Source organism: Pieris napi, chromosome 10 (genome assembly GCF_905475465.1).
Source record: "Pieris napi chromosome 10, ilPieNapi1.2, whole genome shotgun sequence".
NCBI lineage: Eukaryota > Metazoa > Arthropoda > Insecta > Lepidoptera > Pieridae > Pieris > Pieris napi.
The window spans coordinates 2,554,077-2,568,514 of NC_062243.1; the positions used below are offsets into that span (position 1 = coordinate 2,554,077).

A 14,438-nucleotide genomic window follows, 5' to 3' on the forward strand; every position below is an offset into this window, starting at 1 on the left:
TCCCATCCATACCTAATATAATTGACTGTCTTAAAGATTTTAATCGATATAAATGATGTAATCAACTTTCTTCTTCGGTATACAAATGCTTCTGTAATAACTAATATTAAAAAGTATTGCTATAATATTATTGTTGTTTTTGTATTAATGTTGCAGTTTTATATATTATAATATTGAGACAAAATCATTTATTTTGCTTGAAATAACGAACAATACTTTTCATTAAGCTCTCACTTAAATTTCATATCTTGTATAAAGTTGCTCTACTAAGGTTCCAATTATATGATAAATGCTACAGAATTTTCGTAGAGTTCGCCTAAACGGAAGTTACAAAGGAAAATGTAACTGCTACATAAAATCGTAGCAATAGCTACGCGTAGTGCAATAAAGGGACGCATTAATGTAAGTTGAGATAACGTTCTTAGTAATGGTGAAGCGATAAACTTCATTTTATATCTTTTTCGGTATAAATAGTGCTCATCTCAATGGCCCAGATGGAACTTTCATAAAGAGCAGTGCTTTAACGAGACTGGGAATTTCCTTGTTATAGAAAGTCTCTCAGTTCTGTTCTATCATGATTTTTTTTGAGATCAAACTCAAACGTAAAATAAATTTATTCATATAGGTAAACAAGTACACTTATAAACGTCACACACAGAAGTTAAATTAATTCGAAATTAAGCAGTCTTGGACACCACGTCCTACATTGCCAAAAGAGTGCAGGTCATTTTTCTCGCCATGCCGCGCTCAACGATATTTTACGCGGCTCTCTATTTTGCCTCCGTCAATGTTCCAGCAATTTTGGAGCCAACAAGCATCGCAAGAGACGATGGCAAGCGGCTAGAAGCAGCGGCAAGAGCAGGCAGAAAATAACAAACGGCACAAATATGAGTAAGACACAAATAAGAGTCTTTCCTCCAACTTCGATTTTGTTCCCTTTGGAGTAGAGATAGTACCGGTGATCCAGAGCTGGCACTTTCCTGGTTCAATGAATAAGTATCGCAATACAGCGAAGAAAATTTAAGTAAATTTACTTAAATAATATAACCATTATTATTAAAGAGACCGCAAACACAGGAAATACAGGAAATTCACTCGGATGAAGCTACGGGTGGAAGCTGATAAAATGTTCAAAGCCTCTTATAAGGATGTAAAAAAAGCTTAGTGACCAACCTCCAACAGGAACGGTTGTAAGTTGTCCCACATTTATTTTATTTTTCAAGGATTTCCTTTGAAGGTAGTAAAATTACTTTTTAATCTGTATTTACTAGCCAAAATGGATATTCGGTTCGGTTCAAGGATACTTTATTTCTCAAAGAATTACATTTACTTAGTGAGAAATTTTAGGGGTTAGTAATGTACATCGTTTTGAAACTATTTAAAAATAAGCTATATAAAATCAAAATATTTGTCGCTAAGAGTATGTACAATATTTTTTTACAAAAGTGCAGGTAAGACGCATCGATGTTACACCATGCGCATTGAGTGACTTATGAATAGTAATAATTTCTTAGATATTTGTAATCTAAAGTATATATAAAATTCTCGTGTCACAATAATCGTTCCCATACTCCTCCGAAACAGCTCCACCCATTCTTATGAATTTTTTATGCATATTCAGAAAGTCTGAGAAATGGACAACATCTATTTTTCATCCCCCTAAATGTTAAGGGTGGTCCCACCCTAAATTTTTATTTTTAGACAAAAAACTTTAAATACACACATAAATAAACAAACAACCCTTAATTTTCACTCTTATTGGTTAATTAAACCTTATAACTTGAACTGAGAGGTTTATATAGAGAAAAATCGAAGAAAAACCTAAAACGTTTTTATTCCAGAAAACCGAACAGTCTCTGGGCTAGCATAGCAAAATGTTCCATGTTGGTATGTACTAAAAAGGTAGGCTAAGTAAAATCACATTAAGGAGGAACGAAGTTCGCGGGGGCAGCCAGTTAATCTATATAATTGTTACTTTACTATTTTCAACGGCACTGAGCTCGCAACAGATAAAAAAATATTACCTCTTTCAACTAAAAGACGAAAAATTGTTTTGATATCTTACCTCTATTTCCATCATTATCCATATATAATGCTTCCGGACGTTTATTGTAATTAGAAAATATCATTTTGCGACCCGCTTTTGTCTTTATCAAACCATTAGGAATATCTATTGGTGACTGCGAATGGCCACCACACTCAGGATAATCTAAATACCATTTCATTTGATCTGGAATAATATAATCTGGACTTAATGACAATGCCAACTTTAAAATAAATACAACAGAAACTGACGCCGCCCGGCGCCGATGACTGGCAGTCGAATTTTTGAAGTGAAATTCTGTAATAATCTTAGTAGTAATGAGGTAAAATGAAATAATTGTATTAATTGTATTCATGTCTATGATAATAAAAGCCTTTTGTTAAACTTTATCTAATTTAACTTTACTTAACCAATTTCTGTAAAGTTGCATATAGTAGATCATTTTTCGAAAAATAAGGTCAAAGAAGTTTCACTTCTTACGTGTGTACACTAGTACACGCACACATTTTTACGTATGACCCCCAATAGCATCTCAGGCACGCGATTAGGCAGATCTGTGTGTCGAGAAGCTAGGCACCAGGTGGCAAATATATTTTTTTCCTAAACTAGGTCTGGTGGGATTGGCGTCTCCCGCCGGGCCCGGAAGGCATCTACTTCGACATATTACATTATGAGATGGCGAATGGTTCACATCGCTAGATTATGTCACATGTTTGGCGCTAGGAAATCCTATTTATTAAGATTAACAGTATTGCAATTTACATAAAACTATTTTACTTTTATTACCCTTTTCCGACTTTACAAATTTGCGGTAAAATATGGAAACTGAACTGACTTTTTTTAAAAACAACCGCTCGTTATTGTCTGCACATGATTTTAATAATTGCTAAAATATATTTGGCTAATATTCTAAAAGCAAAAAATAACAATACATACTTTTATAGTCCCAACCAACATCTGAAATTATACAAAAGATTTATTACACAGGGACAGAAATATCGTTACATAAATACAAGTATGTACAAGTTTAGGTATCTCTTCAAGAGGGTTCAGCGTTCAGCAATTGTTTCATTATAATCAAATGGCGATGATAAGGTGCCGATTGACAGCACCCCGATAAGCATAACCTTATTACAACTAAGAAAATATCAAATAGGGAAGAACAACATTGAGTTCTATTTATATTTTTCAATTTTCCTTTAACAATTTGATTGTGCATTTTAAGCGTCATTAGCACATGGTAGCTGTGATGACGTAATGTGTAAATAAATAAAAAGTCTTACCGTTTTTCTGCAATTTGGAATTCCTGCATCTTTTAAACTGTTTCTGAAAGCAGAGAAATTCAGCTAATAAGTATTTTAAAACGAGATACGCTAAATATAGTTTTTTACTTAGAATTGATTCGGTCATTTATTTAAAGGATTGGCAAAGGTTTGATGCACTAAAAAAATCAGTGGCGCTACAACCTTTTTAGGTCTGGGCCTCAGATTTCTGTATCTGTTTCATGATCATTTGTCGATCTATTATGCAAGTTCAGCCTTCTGTGCCTGACACACATCGTCGACTTTTGGATCTATGATCTTCCTCACGATGTTTTCCTGCACAGTTCGAGCGAATGTTAAATGACATAGAAATTTATTAAATTAGTCTATTGGTGTACAGCCGGGGATCGAACTACGACCTCAGAGATGAGAGTCGCATGATGAGCCACTTGGCCAACATTGCACTAAATCGTTAATTTCATTTTAGCATGAACTTTTGCATTTAAATAATCTAAAGGGTTAAGCAATATCAACTAACAAGCAATCTTTTTTTTATTAGCGCCATGTTGAGTTCCGGTGTTTCCGTCGGTAGGCGAAAAACCCACACTGTTGTCGGCTGAAAATATATTTAGGTGAAAATTTCAACAGCCCTAAACGTCAATCAACTAAAAGAGCCATTGAAACGTATAATTCATTTTACACACCAATTATTGTTCCCAAATTTTCTTCCTTTAATTGGTTGATTTTTAATGTGAGAATATTTGGTTTAAATAAATAAAAAAGGGCATATAAATACACTTTACTGGATTAAGACTACTCAATCCAAGATCGTACAACGTCTGAATTATTTTTGTAATTAATAAAAATAATTACAATCTTATTTTTTAATCAAACTTTTAAATTGTAACGTAAGTAACAAGTTCAAAGGTATGTGTAGATCAAATTTATTTCAACCACTAGACAGCCTTTGACAGACTAGGCTTTGTACGGTTGGATAATTTTGTAGATATTTTGTAAACAAATATATTATGTGTTACTTTGGGATATTAATAGCATTCTAATGGTGATATAATATTTGAAATCGGTCAATAAATTTTCAGTTTTTTTTCTTTATAAACCCGGTTGGGGTTGCCTGGAAGAAATCGCTTAGCGATAAGGCCGCCCGTTGCCTAATAAATTATGTAACCTGTTTTTTATTTTTTTTTGTTATAGGTATGCATGTTTTTGTATGAGGTAATAAAGTGTAAATAAATAAACCTCTTTCCTTGGCATATCCTTTATAATCATAAATACATTCAATAATTTGATCTCACTTTTAACATTCTGTCGCGCGCTTCATTGTCCAACTGTTTCTGTATGTCATCTGCGTCATCCAACAATGTGTTCGCCCGCGTACTTGTCTGGTCTTGTATTGCAACTAAAATATCAAGGTAACAGCTAGTATGATTGTTAAGTTAATACGCACGAGCAGTTTTTCCTGAAAACGATGATTGACGCTACTTGCGAGGTACCGCTAAAAGAAAATTCAGCCTCCAGCCAAACGGTTATAACCCGCACTATCAAACGAACATGGCGGCGGACGATGTTGCCATGTTGTTTGAAATTAAAGTTGACCCATCGGTCAACTTTAACTTTGTTAGTTTTGTACATATACGAGTATTTTTAATATAATCAGTCGTATTGTGCCTTTTTTTGAATCCCGCGACCGTTAGTATAATTTTTCTTGACAAAGTCGTAATTAGGATTCGAAAAATCGAACGTAACCACTGAAGAAGAAAAAGAAATCAATAATATCTCATTAAATATAAATTGAACTTATTAATTTTAGATACATTCTAAAATCATAAATCTGCGCATTCGTTGACTGTTAGGCGGAACGAGGTTTTTGGAAGTATTTAAACTGAACTTGTGATATTCTGTGGCGTTTGAGTCTCGGTAGAATTACGAGTATATCACGAAATCATGAAGGATAATCTTTAAATCTCAAGATAAAAGTGTACATAGAAGTAAAATTTTCTTCTGACAGCGAACAGCTACCTCGTCTAGACTTGGTTAGTGTGTTCGACTGAAAGTAATGATTTGCAGTCAAACATAATACACAACAACAGATGAAAAGGCTGAGTAGATACGAAAATCAAAACATGCCATTTTATTGGAGCTGTTAAAACTGGCAGTGCACTTCTGACGTGGATAGACCACATTAAAGAAACAGCATGCCAGGTGGTACATGGCAGAGAGGAATGGCGGGGTTGGAGGAGGTCTTTGCCAAAAAAGGGCACACAGATACAATAGAAGAGGATTAAAATGATAATTATTATTATATTACTCTTTTATAATTAAAGTAGCACTTACTGGGAATGGGGATCTTTATACAGAAAATCAGTATCGTCAAAATATTCTTGTATGTAAGTAGCATGACCAATGTATGGCAATCCGTTTTCATTTACAATATTTAACATATAATTCTTACATCTTAAATATTTAATTATTTTGACACAATAACTTGACATATTTTTTCAAATAAACCCTGATTGTTTATTGTGTCAGTAATGGAATCAAAAACTTATTGTCTTTGGTTTACACGATGAACGATTTTTATATATAATAGACTACAAGCCCATGAAATAAAAATACCTGTGAAATGAACCAACGTGAATAACGCTTAGAAGGCAGTTACTATATCTGAAAATTATGCCGTCATTTCTGAGCGGTACATGTGAGTATGTGAGTGAATGGAATTTCTCAGGTATAAATGAGGAATTTCGACTAATTATTAATGTACGGCTTTGTTATAGTGTACCTATAGATGATTAAAAATAAATGTCAAAAAACCTAGTGCCGTACTAAAGTGATGGTGCCGGAAGTCGGTGCAAATTTTTAATTCGACGATAGTTGCAGAATCAATATAGGTAATTTATTAGTACGGCATTTGTGTAATTCCTTTTGGACACATATACAGATACTTTACTCGTAAACGCCGTACATATTTCCACATAACTTATAGATAAACTGATTGCCGCGGGCACATAGTGGGTAGTTTGTTGGATGTGTTGAATAATTTCGGGAAATTGAAATTCCAATGGAATGACCTCGGAACCAACGGAAATAAACAAAATCCTTGATTCTCGTCCCCAAATAACAAATAGGTGATATGTTTTTTACTTCGTAAATTCTAAAACTGTTACTTTTTTATAATGCTGTATATGTATAATAATGATTTTACATTTTACATTACATAAATAACATAGACAAACAGAATATAGCAATAATCTATCAATTATAAATCAACGTCAACTAAAATGTTACTACGTTTTAATTTATTCTTATTAATAAACAAGCCTTCTTAATTAATTGTCGTACATTTAGGGTCTGTTTCACAATATATGGATAAAGTACCAATTAGCTATGCAACACATAAATTATTTGGAAGATAAATTGTGCTATTTGACACTTCATCGGACTCATACTTATGATGGACTTTATGTGACGAATAGTGCTCTATCTGACAGTCATGAAACGCAACAATAGTGTTTATCCTACCAATAAGTAATAAATAGCTAATTTGGATCTTATGTAGAACATTGTGAAACAGGCCCTAAAGATTGCGTCGCAGCTCATGGATACTAGACCACCAGACAATAAAGTATAAACACTACGCCAGTGACGTCTTATTGAGCTGAATTTTTATTTTGAATTTCGTTATTAATTTTGATTTGTCTGAAACTAAATTGAATTTTTGATGCTGCATAATGCTGCAAAGTTACGTAAACAAGCAGGCAGCTCGCCAAAATTGCTTCTGCGGTAGTACATTTACATTGAAAAGCAGATGTTTGCCTGTGGATTTTCATAAGAGATTATGATGTAACTCCGTTTCAGAGTTATTTGTATGAGCTTTGATTATATAGACACATTTTATAAGGACTGAGAAGGCTGGAAATTTAATATTTTGGAAATAAATACACTTTAGGTTACTCAAGGATTTGTTTTTACTAAGGATTTGTTATTGAGTTTATTCTTTACAAACATACAAAATATCCCATAAAGAACCCTACCGAAGATTACTGTTTAATACTTTGTGTCATAGTTAAACACTAATAATAATGATTCAGTCGTGCAATCTATTAAGAAAAAAATATATACAGACACAAAAATCCGAAGTCCAAGATCAAGATCGTTTATTTTTATAACCGACAGGCTACTACTACTCCTTTCTTGGAAAACACTCTTCTTAAAGCCTCAGCTAGCATCGGTATACTGGGCGTTGACATATGGAATTTTTGAAAGGCCGGCAACGCACTTGCGAGCCTTCTGGCAATGTATGTCCTTGGGTGGTGACTGGTGGTATTACTTAACATCAGATGAGCCTCCTGCCCATTTGTCTCCTATAACATAAAAAAATCCGTGGACCAAGAAGTAAATGTATTTAAAAAAATAAAAGAAAAACTGTCAACTTAGCATCTGGAAAATTAATCCAAATTGCGATTGCAACTAGAACATTGCGCAACTAAACGTGACAACAATTTTATACGCTACATTCGTGTCACGAAATATATTATTATTTTATACTTTATAAAGGACGTTAATATTTAGGGAATGTATGTTTGTGACATTTGTGACGTTTTTCTGAACGTGCTTTCGCTTTAAACTTTTCATGTAATGAAAACTGTTTATTCATTCATATAAATGATTCTGTTTTCTATTTACACAGGATAATGAATCACAGAGATTGTTATATTTGTATGGGTTTAACAAATTAAAGCGCCGCTACCACATCCTTCAATTAATTATAATGGGTAAAATCCAGGGTATAGGTATGTTATCTAAAGCTGGCGGCTTCAACATATTTACACTTTGTGCTTGTGTAGTGTCTGTGAATAAGCGCGAGACGTGATGTCAAACTGACATACAATCACAAATACATCACCAAAAGACTGTCCGTCTCTCTCGCGCTCGGTCAAGCTTATGAGTATAAAAGAGACAGTTATTGTTTTTCTTTTGCTACTGTTTATGTTGATCTTTACTGTTTTATATTATTATTATTTTATACATGTTGATCTTTTTTCAAACATTACCAGGGCAATCTCGTGAAATGGTGCACAATGTTTTTAATAATTTTAAGCATATTAATAAAAACAGTTTAATGAAAAAAATTTATATTTAATATGACATCAGATGCGACTGGGGATTCTAAGAGGAGTATTGAAAGAATAGTATGGAGTAGTGAAGTAAAAGTGAACTAGATGGAGCTTATGTCGAAAAATGAAAAATTATTGACACAAACTACTCTTATACGTTCTTGGTCGGGCTTAGAACTTTTGGATCCACCCTCGTATGCACATAATATTTATATGTATTTGACACATTTTTATTTATTTACAACCCACCCAACCTTACTAAAACCAGAGTAGACTAAAATATATAGCTTGGCAAAAAAGTAATATTTTTAAACATACTGTATAGTGAAATTGCATTAGTGTGAGTACTGTGAACGCGCCAGCTTTCGATAACCGACCTATAACTGTCGTGTTGGTAGAAGGAAAAAATCATGGCTTCGCAACGTTAAGGAGTGAAAGGGTTTTAACGACTGCGGAAGAGTTGCTGCATCAAGACAAGACACGCTTCACGAGACTGACGGTCAACCTCCAGTATTGGAGAGGCACCAAAAAAAGAAAAACAAAGTAACTCGAAAAAAAAGAACGATTACAAAAATGTTTCATCATTATAATGCTACGTTATCCCTATCATATAAAGTGTTAGCCTTTTTTCTATTAAGATTCATAATAGCATAGTTAGTAAATATGGTCTTCGGTTCGATGCCCGCAGACAGTACGGCTGGCAAGTAGTTTCCTTTCCTTTCATATTGTGCCCTATTAATGTAAAAAATCTACAGCTTATGAAATATGTAACTTATTAAGTTTTGCTTAAAATAATAAAACAATTACAAAACAAAACGTTTATTCCAAATATTGAGGCGTAACTTTAAACTTAAAACATTCAATTATTATTACAATTAATTATTACCTAAGGACTAGTAACTATTATTAAATTACAAAATTACAAAATCTCTTTAATGCCGATATAGTTTTTATACTGGATTTTAGTTGCGTAGTATCATTACATAATGAAAATTACTGCGCGGACCCCCTGCAACTCCCAATAGAGAACCTGATTTTAATCTTAATGTTCTATACGCTAATATGAGAGCGATCATCGGAAGTAGTTTTGTCTTAACAATATTAACCTTATTAGATTGCACATTAAAAGCAAATTAAATATATTTATAACTAACTCATTCTTACAATCAAAATTTTGGTCCTATTGAACAAATTAATCTCACTGTACAATACGCAACACAATCAGACTTATAATAAAACGCGGATTCGATTTTGATTGAGGTTTTGTTTGATGCCATAGACATATTTTTTATAGAAAATACGTAACCATGGTAACAAAGACGTGGTATCCAGCGTTTTATAATATAGGCGTATATGACCACTATATGTCAAACAGTGGTACCGTCGCAGAAATATGAAAAAATTTAACTGCGAAGATAAATAGATAATTGTTTTGTTTACACGGAGAAAGATAGGAATTCTGAGAAGCACTGCCTATTCCTTTGTTTAAAAACAGGAAAAGTTCCGAGAACGAAAATAATAGTTGTGTAATACGAGAAATATATTTCCAACGAAGTTCGTTTAATATTCTTACTTAAAATTCTCCGATTAATGTGTACTAGAATAATAGGTTTGGTCAAATTATAAACAAACAGTTGGCTACTTAGGTACACACTACTTATTTTCGAGAACGATATTTTGTTAAAATCTTTGCAAGTACTTGTACATTTTTATAACAATACGTGTTAGTAAATATAATTAGAGTTTTTCGCCATCCAAATGTTGTACATTGTAGTATGAATGGTCAGGGAATCGTTCTAATTCAATATAGTCCATTTCAGTGCACAACAATCGCTCTAACATAGCGACGATTTCTTTGAATTCCGGCCTCGAGCTCGGTTCCGCCTCCCAACAATAGTACATAATGTTGAAAAGCTCTCGACGGCAATGTTCCGGTTTGTCCAGACGATGACCGTCGCGCACCTGCAAATTTGTTCAAGTTAAATGAATTCCAAATTCGAAACTTACATTTAAACGATTCCATTGAATTCAAATTTAGAACTATTTATGCGTACTACTTTTCAGTTACGAAAAAGGCCACTTTTCCCTATTTACTGATGATTTTCTTTACATTCTATACCTGAATATGGTGGACTAGGATAAAAGGATGTATCCAAACAATGCTATTTTAGAAAAAGAATTATGTGAATTATTTAAAACACATTATAAAGAAAAACAAGTGGCAATTTTTTTCATACAGACAACATCTAATTTCGCAATTAAGAAACATAGTTCGTTGTGTATAAATAACTGAAAATTTAAGTATAATATTTAATCAATTTTCAATTTAATCGAGTCAATTTAAAGAATTTATATTCGATATTATTTGACTAATTCCAGTATCTTTATGAATTTAGACTTTGTTAATCCATATATAGGCATAATATATTTGCACGCAACGTCAAGTACGTAATGCGAGAATAATCTATTTCATGAAGTAAATGTCAAAGCGAAACGAAACAAAATACTATAATATTTTTAATGGCGCGTCTAAACGGGCCATGTTTTGCTGCAATTGATGGCTGCACTGTTGGCAACTAATTGTCCGGCCATTAGAAAAATATTTTAATGCAGCTGATGGCCGAACAATCTATGGCTGGGCAATGTGTTGCAATATGTCTGCAATAGTATGGCCCATGATGCAGACTCCTAAACGGGCTATACAAACCGGCAACAATGGCTGACGAAATCACACTTGTCCCAGCAGCTTATATTGTTTTAAAAAAGAAACAGAAAAAGAAGAGATTGTGGATTCGACCTTACTTAAATAGGCGTGAAACTGGAGACAATTTGAGTCTAGAAATAAGTCTGGATGATAAATTATTCAAGAACTAGAATGTCAAAAGCAGTAATTTTTACGTAGTAATCTAACGTCAAATACAGCTGATCGCAAAACACAGAATATAGCAACAGGCACACTTCACTCATAGCAAACGTCATGTCGCGTAGAAAAGGATACACTGTGCTATAACAAAGAGAGTGACTGAAACAACAATAGAACTGGCTGTGCAATATTGCAGTTGAATTCGATAGCCTAGCGATCGTCCGGCCACCCATCGGGGCAATATCGGCCATATGTGGCTATACAAAACATGTTTGGCTATATGGCCGGGACATTACTGCAATATTGCATAGTGTGGCTGCTATTGTTTGCAATGTTGCCGGCCACAGTGTTGCAGCCATCAATTGCAGCAAAACATGGCCCGTTTAGACGCGCCATAACAAAAAATGAGATCATTCACAGATATTATAAAAAATATTGTCTTCATATATATGTATTCCGTAACGCTTAACTAAATTAGTATTGCTTGTATAATTCAAGCCTTTCATTTCTTTTGTTGTATAACATTGTGTTTGAATCGAATTACATGTCCTTAAGGACATAATCCTGTCTTATCTTGTTGAGTAAACATAGTATACTTTAATTAAAGCACTGGCAAGTTTACCTCGGGTACGTTTGTGGCTGTATTTGCCCTACACAAATGGAAATAGGATCTTAATTATACGTCTAGATCAGGCAAACGTTATTAATGGCGGGCCACAAAGTTTAAGATATTCTAGGAGAGCCAGAGTTATAGAAAAATGCATTGTGTTTTAAAGCTTTTATTCATAATAATATAAAAACACTAGCTGACCCGGCAAGCGTTGTTTTGCAATTTATATTATTTCTAGGAAACATTTTTTAGTTCAATACAAATAACTATCTACTATAATAAAAAATAGGGGTTGGTCGTAGAGAGGTGAAAATTAAGGGTTATATTTGTATGTTGTATCATAAAAAAATAAAAACAAACAAATTTGTCTAAAAATAAAAAATACTTTTTCTGGGGTGGACACCCCTTATCACATAAGAGTTTGTATGATAGATAATAACTGATTTTCAGACTTACTAAATATGCAGAAAAAATTTCATAAGAATCGATCGAGCCGTTTCGGAGGAGTATGGGAACGAACATTGTGACACGAATTTTATATATTAGATTATAAGTAGAATCTACTCGATCGTCAAAACATAATAATAACGGGTCATATACTATACATGTCGATGGATCCTCGGCGAGTCGGATTAAATACATTCGCGGGCCGTACTTTGACCATCACTGGTCTAGACCAGTCAACGATCAACATTATAAACTATCTAGATAGTTTATAATGTTATAGATAACATAGATAGAGTATTACAGTGGAATATTAGTTTATATTTCGAATGGCGAAACTACGACGTTCCGTTTAATGGTTATTGATTATCCAGTGCAATGTATATGCGAGATTATCCGTCCTTCTGTTTGAATAACGAAAATTGGCATTTCATATTTACAGACGAAAAGCATAGATTGTGATATGACGCTTCAAACTCAAACACAAAATATCTTTATTCATATAGGTAAACAAGTACCCTTATGAACGTCAAAAATTAAGTTAAATTAATGGAAGAGATCGCACGAAAGCGATAAGGCCGCCAGTTGCCCTCCTTTACATTTAATTATGTTAAAAACAATTTAATTAATAACAATTATTTAGATTGAAAAAAAAAAAAAAAAACTAAACTTAACATAAACTAAAATATATCATTAAAAGGAGTCCCTTTAGGCAACGTTCCGAAGATACTGGCAGCGTTCCCCCTTTGAATTGCTAGACTAATTCTTTGTCCGAGGTAGCTGCCAGATCTTCGGTCTCCTGTGATGTCGACTAACCTTTTTGAAATTTCTTTGAAAAGCCTTAAAGCGTTAGGACCCCACGGACCAAGGGTCTCGACACCGAATGGGACAAAATCATATTCTGAGCCTAGACCCCTGTATTTGCATGCTTTATTTTTTTCAGCCGCTTCACAAGCCGCACCAGCTTTGTAGTTGGTTCCATGTAGATGGGAAGGGGCCAGCGTGTCTGAACAGGTTGCATCCCATACCAGTACCCGACCCATCTTCCATGGAATCAAACTCATACCGTCCGGTCTCTTGCCATCGTCTCTTGCAATACCACTCGGCTCAAGTATACTTGGCACGTTGACGGTGGCAAGGGAACGGCGTATGATATCGTTAAGTGCGGCATGTCTCGAGAAGCGGCCTGCACTTTTTTGGCATGACAGGCCGTGATGTCCTAACTTGTCGACATCACTGCCACAGGGACATATATGAGGAGCGCAGACCGGAACCCCAAGCCGTAGACAGGTTGCGATTCGAAGCGTGTCAGGCTCAAGAAAAGTTCCTGTATTTGTCGATGGGTAAGCTTGAAGCCAGTAGCCGGCCTCATGCGTACCCACGGCCAAAAGCCTAGCACGCGCCGAACCTGTACTACAACTCAAAAGATCGTCAAAAGTCAGTTTGCAGTGTATGTCATCCCAGCTCCTCTGTGAATTTAGAGATAATGGAAAATTTTGACCTGGGCATGCAATCAAGAAAGCGTTTCTAGCTTCTTCCAAGCCAGCAATCTCAAAGTTTGAAGGGGAAGCCCTTAAAATTTTACTTATGAGATTTGCTGAACTATGGACAGAAGATAGAAAGGCTGGCAAAGCGACACTGGAAATTTTGCGAATCCCTAAACCACCATAACGGATGGGTAGGGAAGCTTGGGTCCAAGATTGCTCGTTCAGCTGCATATTAAGAAGTGATTCTAAGCTAATTTTAATTAAGTCGTCTAATGGTGTTAAAAGATCTGGGTGATTCCAAAAGGAGCAGCAACGGAGCACATACGTAAATTTTGGGAGAAAAAGACAGAATTTTAGGATGCAAAGTGCATAATGTGGACTAATTTCAAGGAGACGGTCAGCAGAATTTTGAAATTTAGTAATTGAAGTATGAATATAATCAGAGATAGATTCATTAAAAATTGGAGAACCTAAAAGGTAAAGGGAATTCCTGTTAACTATTTTAATGTTTGGAGCCAAAATTTGAATTTTTTTTTTTACATCATTTAAATTTAAGTCGCAGTTATTTATGAAAAGTTCGCATTTGTCAAAAT

General features: G+C 34.3%; 1 protein-coding gene and 1 long non-coding RNA gene across 4 annotated transcripts in view; both read right to left on the reverse strand.

The window, feature by feature from the left end:
• Window positions 1–3,844: 3,844 nt before the first annotated feature.
• On the reverse strand, window positions 3,845–5,761 carry LOC125053290. Its single transcript, XR_007117557.1, has 3 exons — window positions 5,659–5,761; window positions 4,620–4,723; window positions 3,845–3,922 (listed from the first exon to the last, which is right to left on the reverse strand). It is a non-coding gene; the product is annotated as an uncharacterized LOC125053290 (long non-coding RNA).
• A 3,622-nt stretch (window positions 5,762–9,383) lies between these two features.
• LOC125052952 (tyrosine kinase receptor Cad96Ca) overlaps window positions 9,384–14,438 on the reverse strand; it is a 59,024-nt gene continuing 53,969 nt past the window's right edge. For all 3 annotated transcript variants that reach the window (XM_047654059.1, XM_047654060.1, XM_047654058.1), the window contains one exon: window positions 9,384–10,403. In XM_047654059.1, coding sequence (XP_047510015.1) covers window positions 10,179–10,403 — 225 coding nt within the window. In that variant the 3' untranslated portion in view covers window positions 9,384–10,178. The remainder of the gene's footprint in view (window positions 10,404–14,438) is intronic.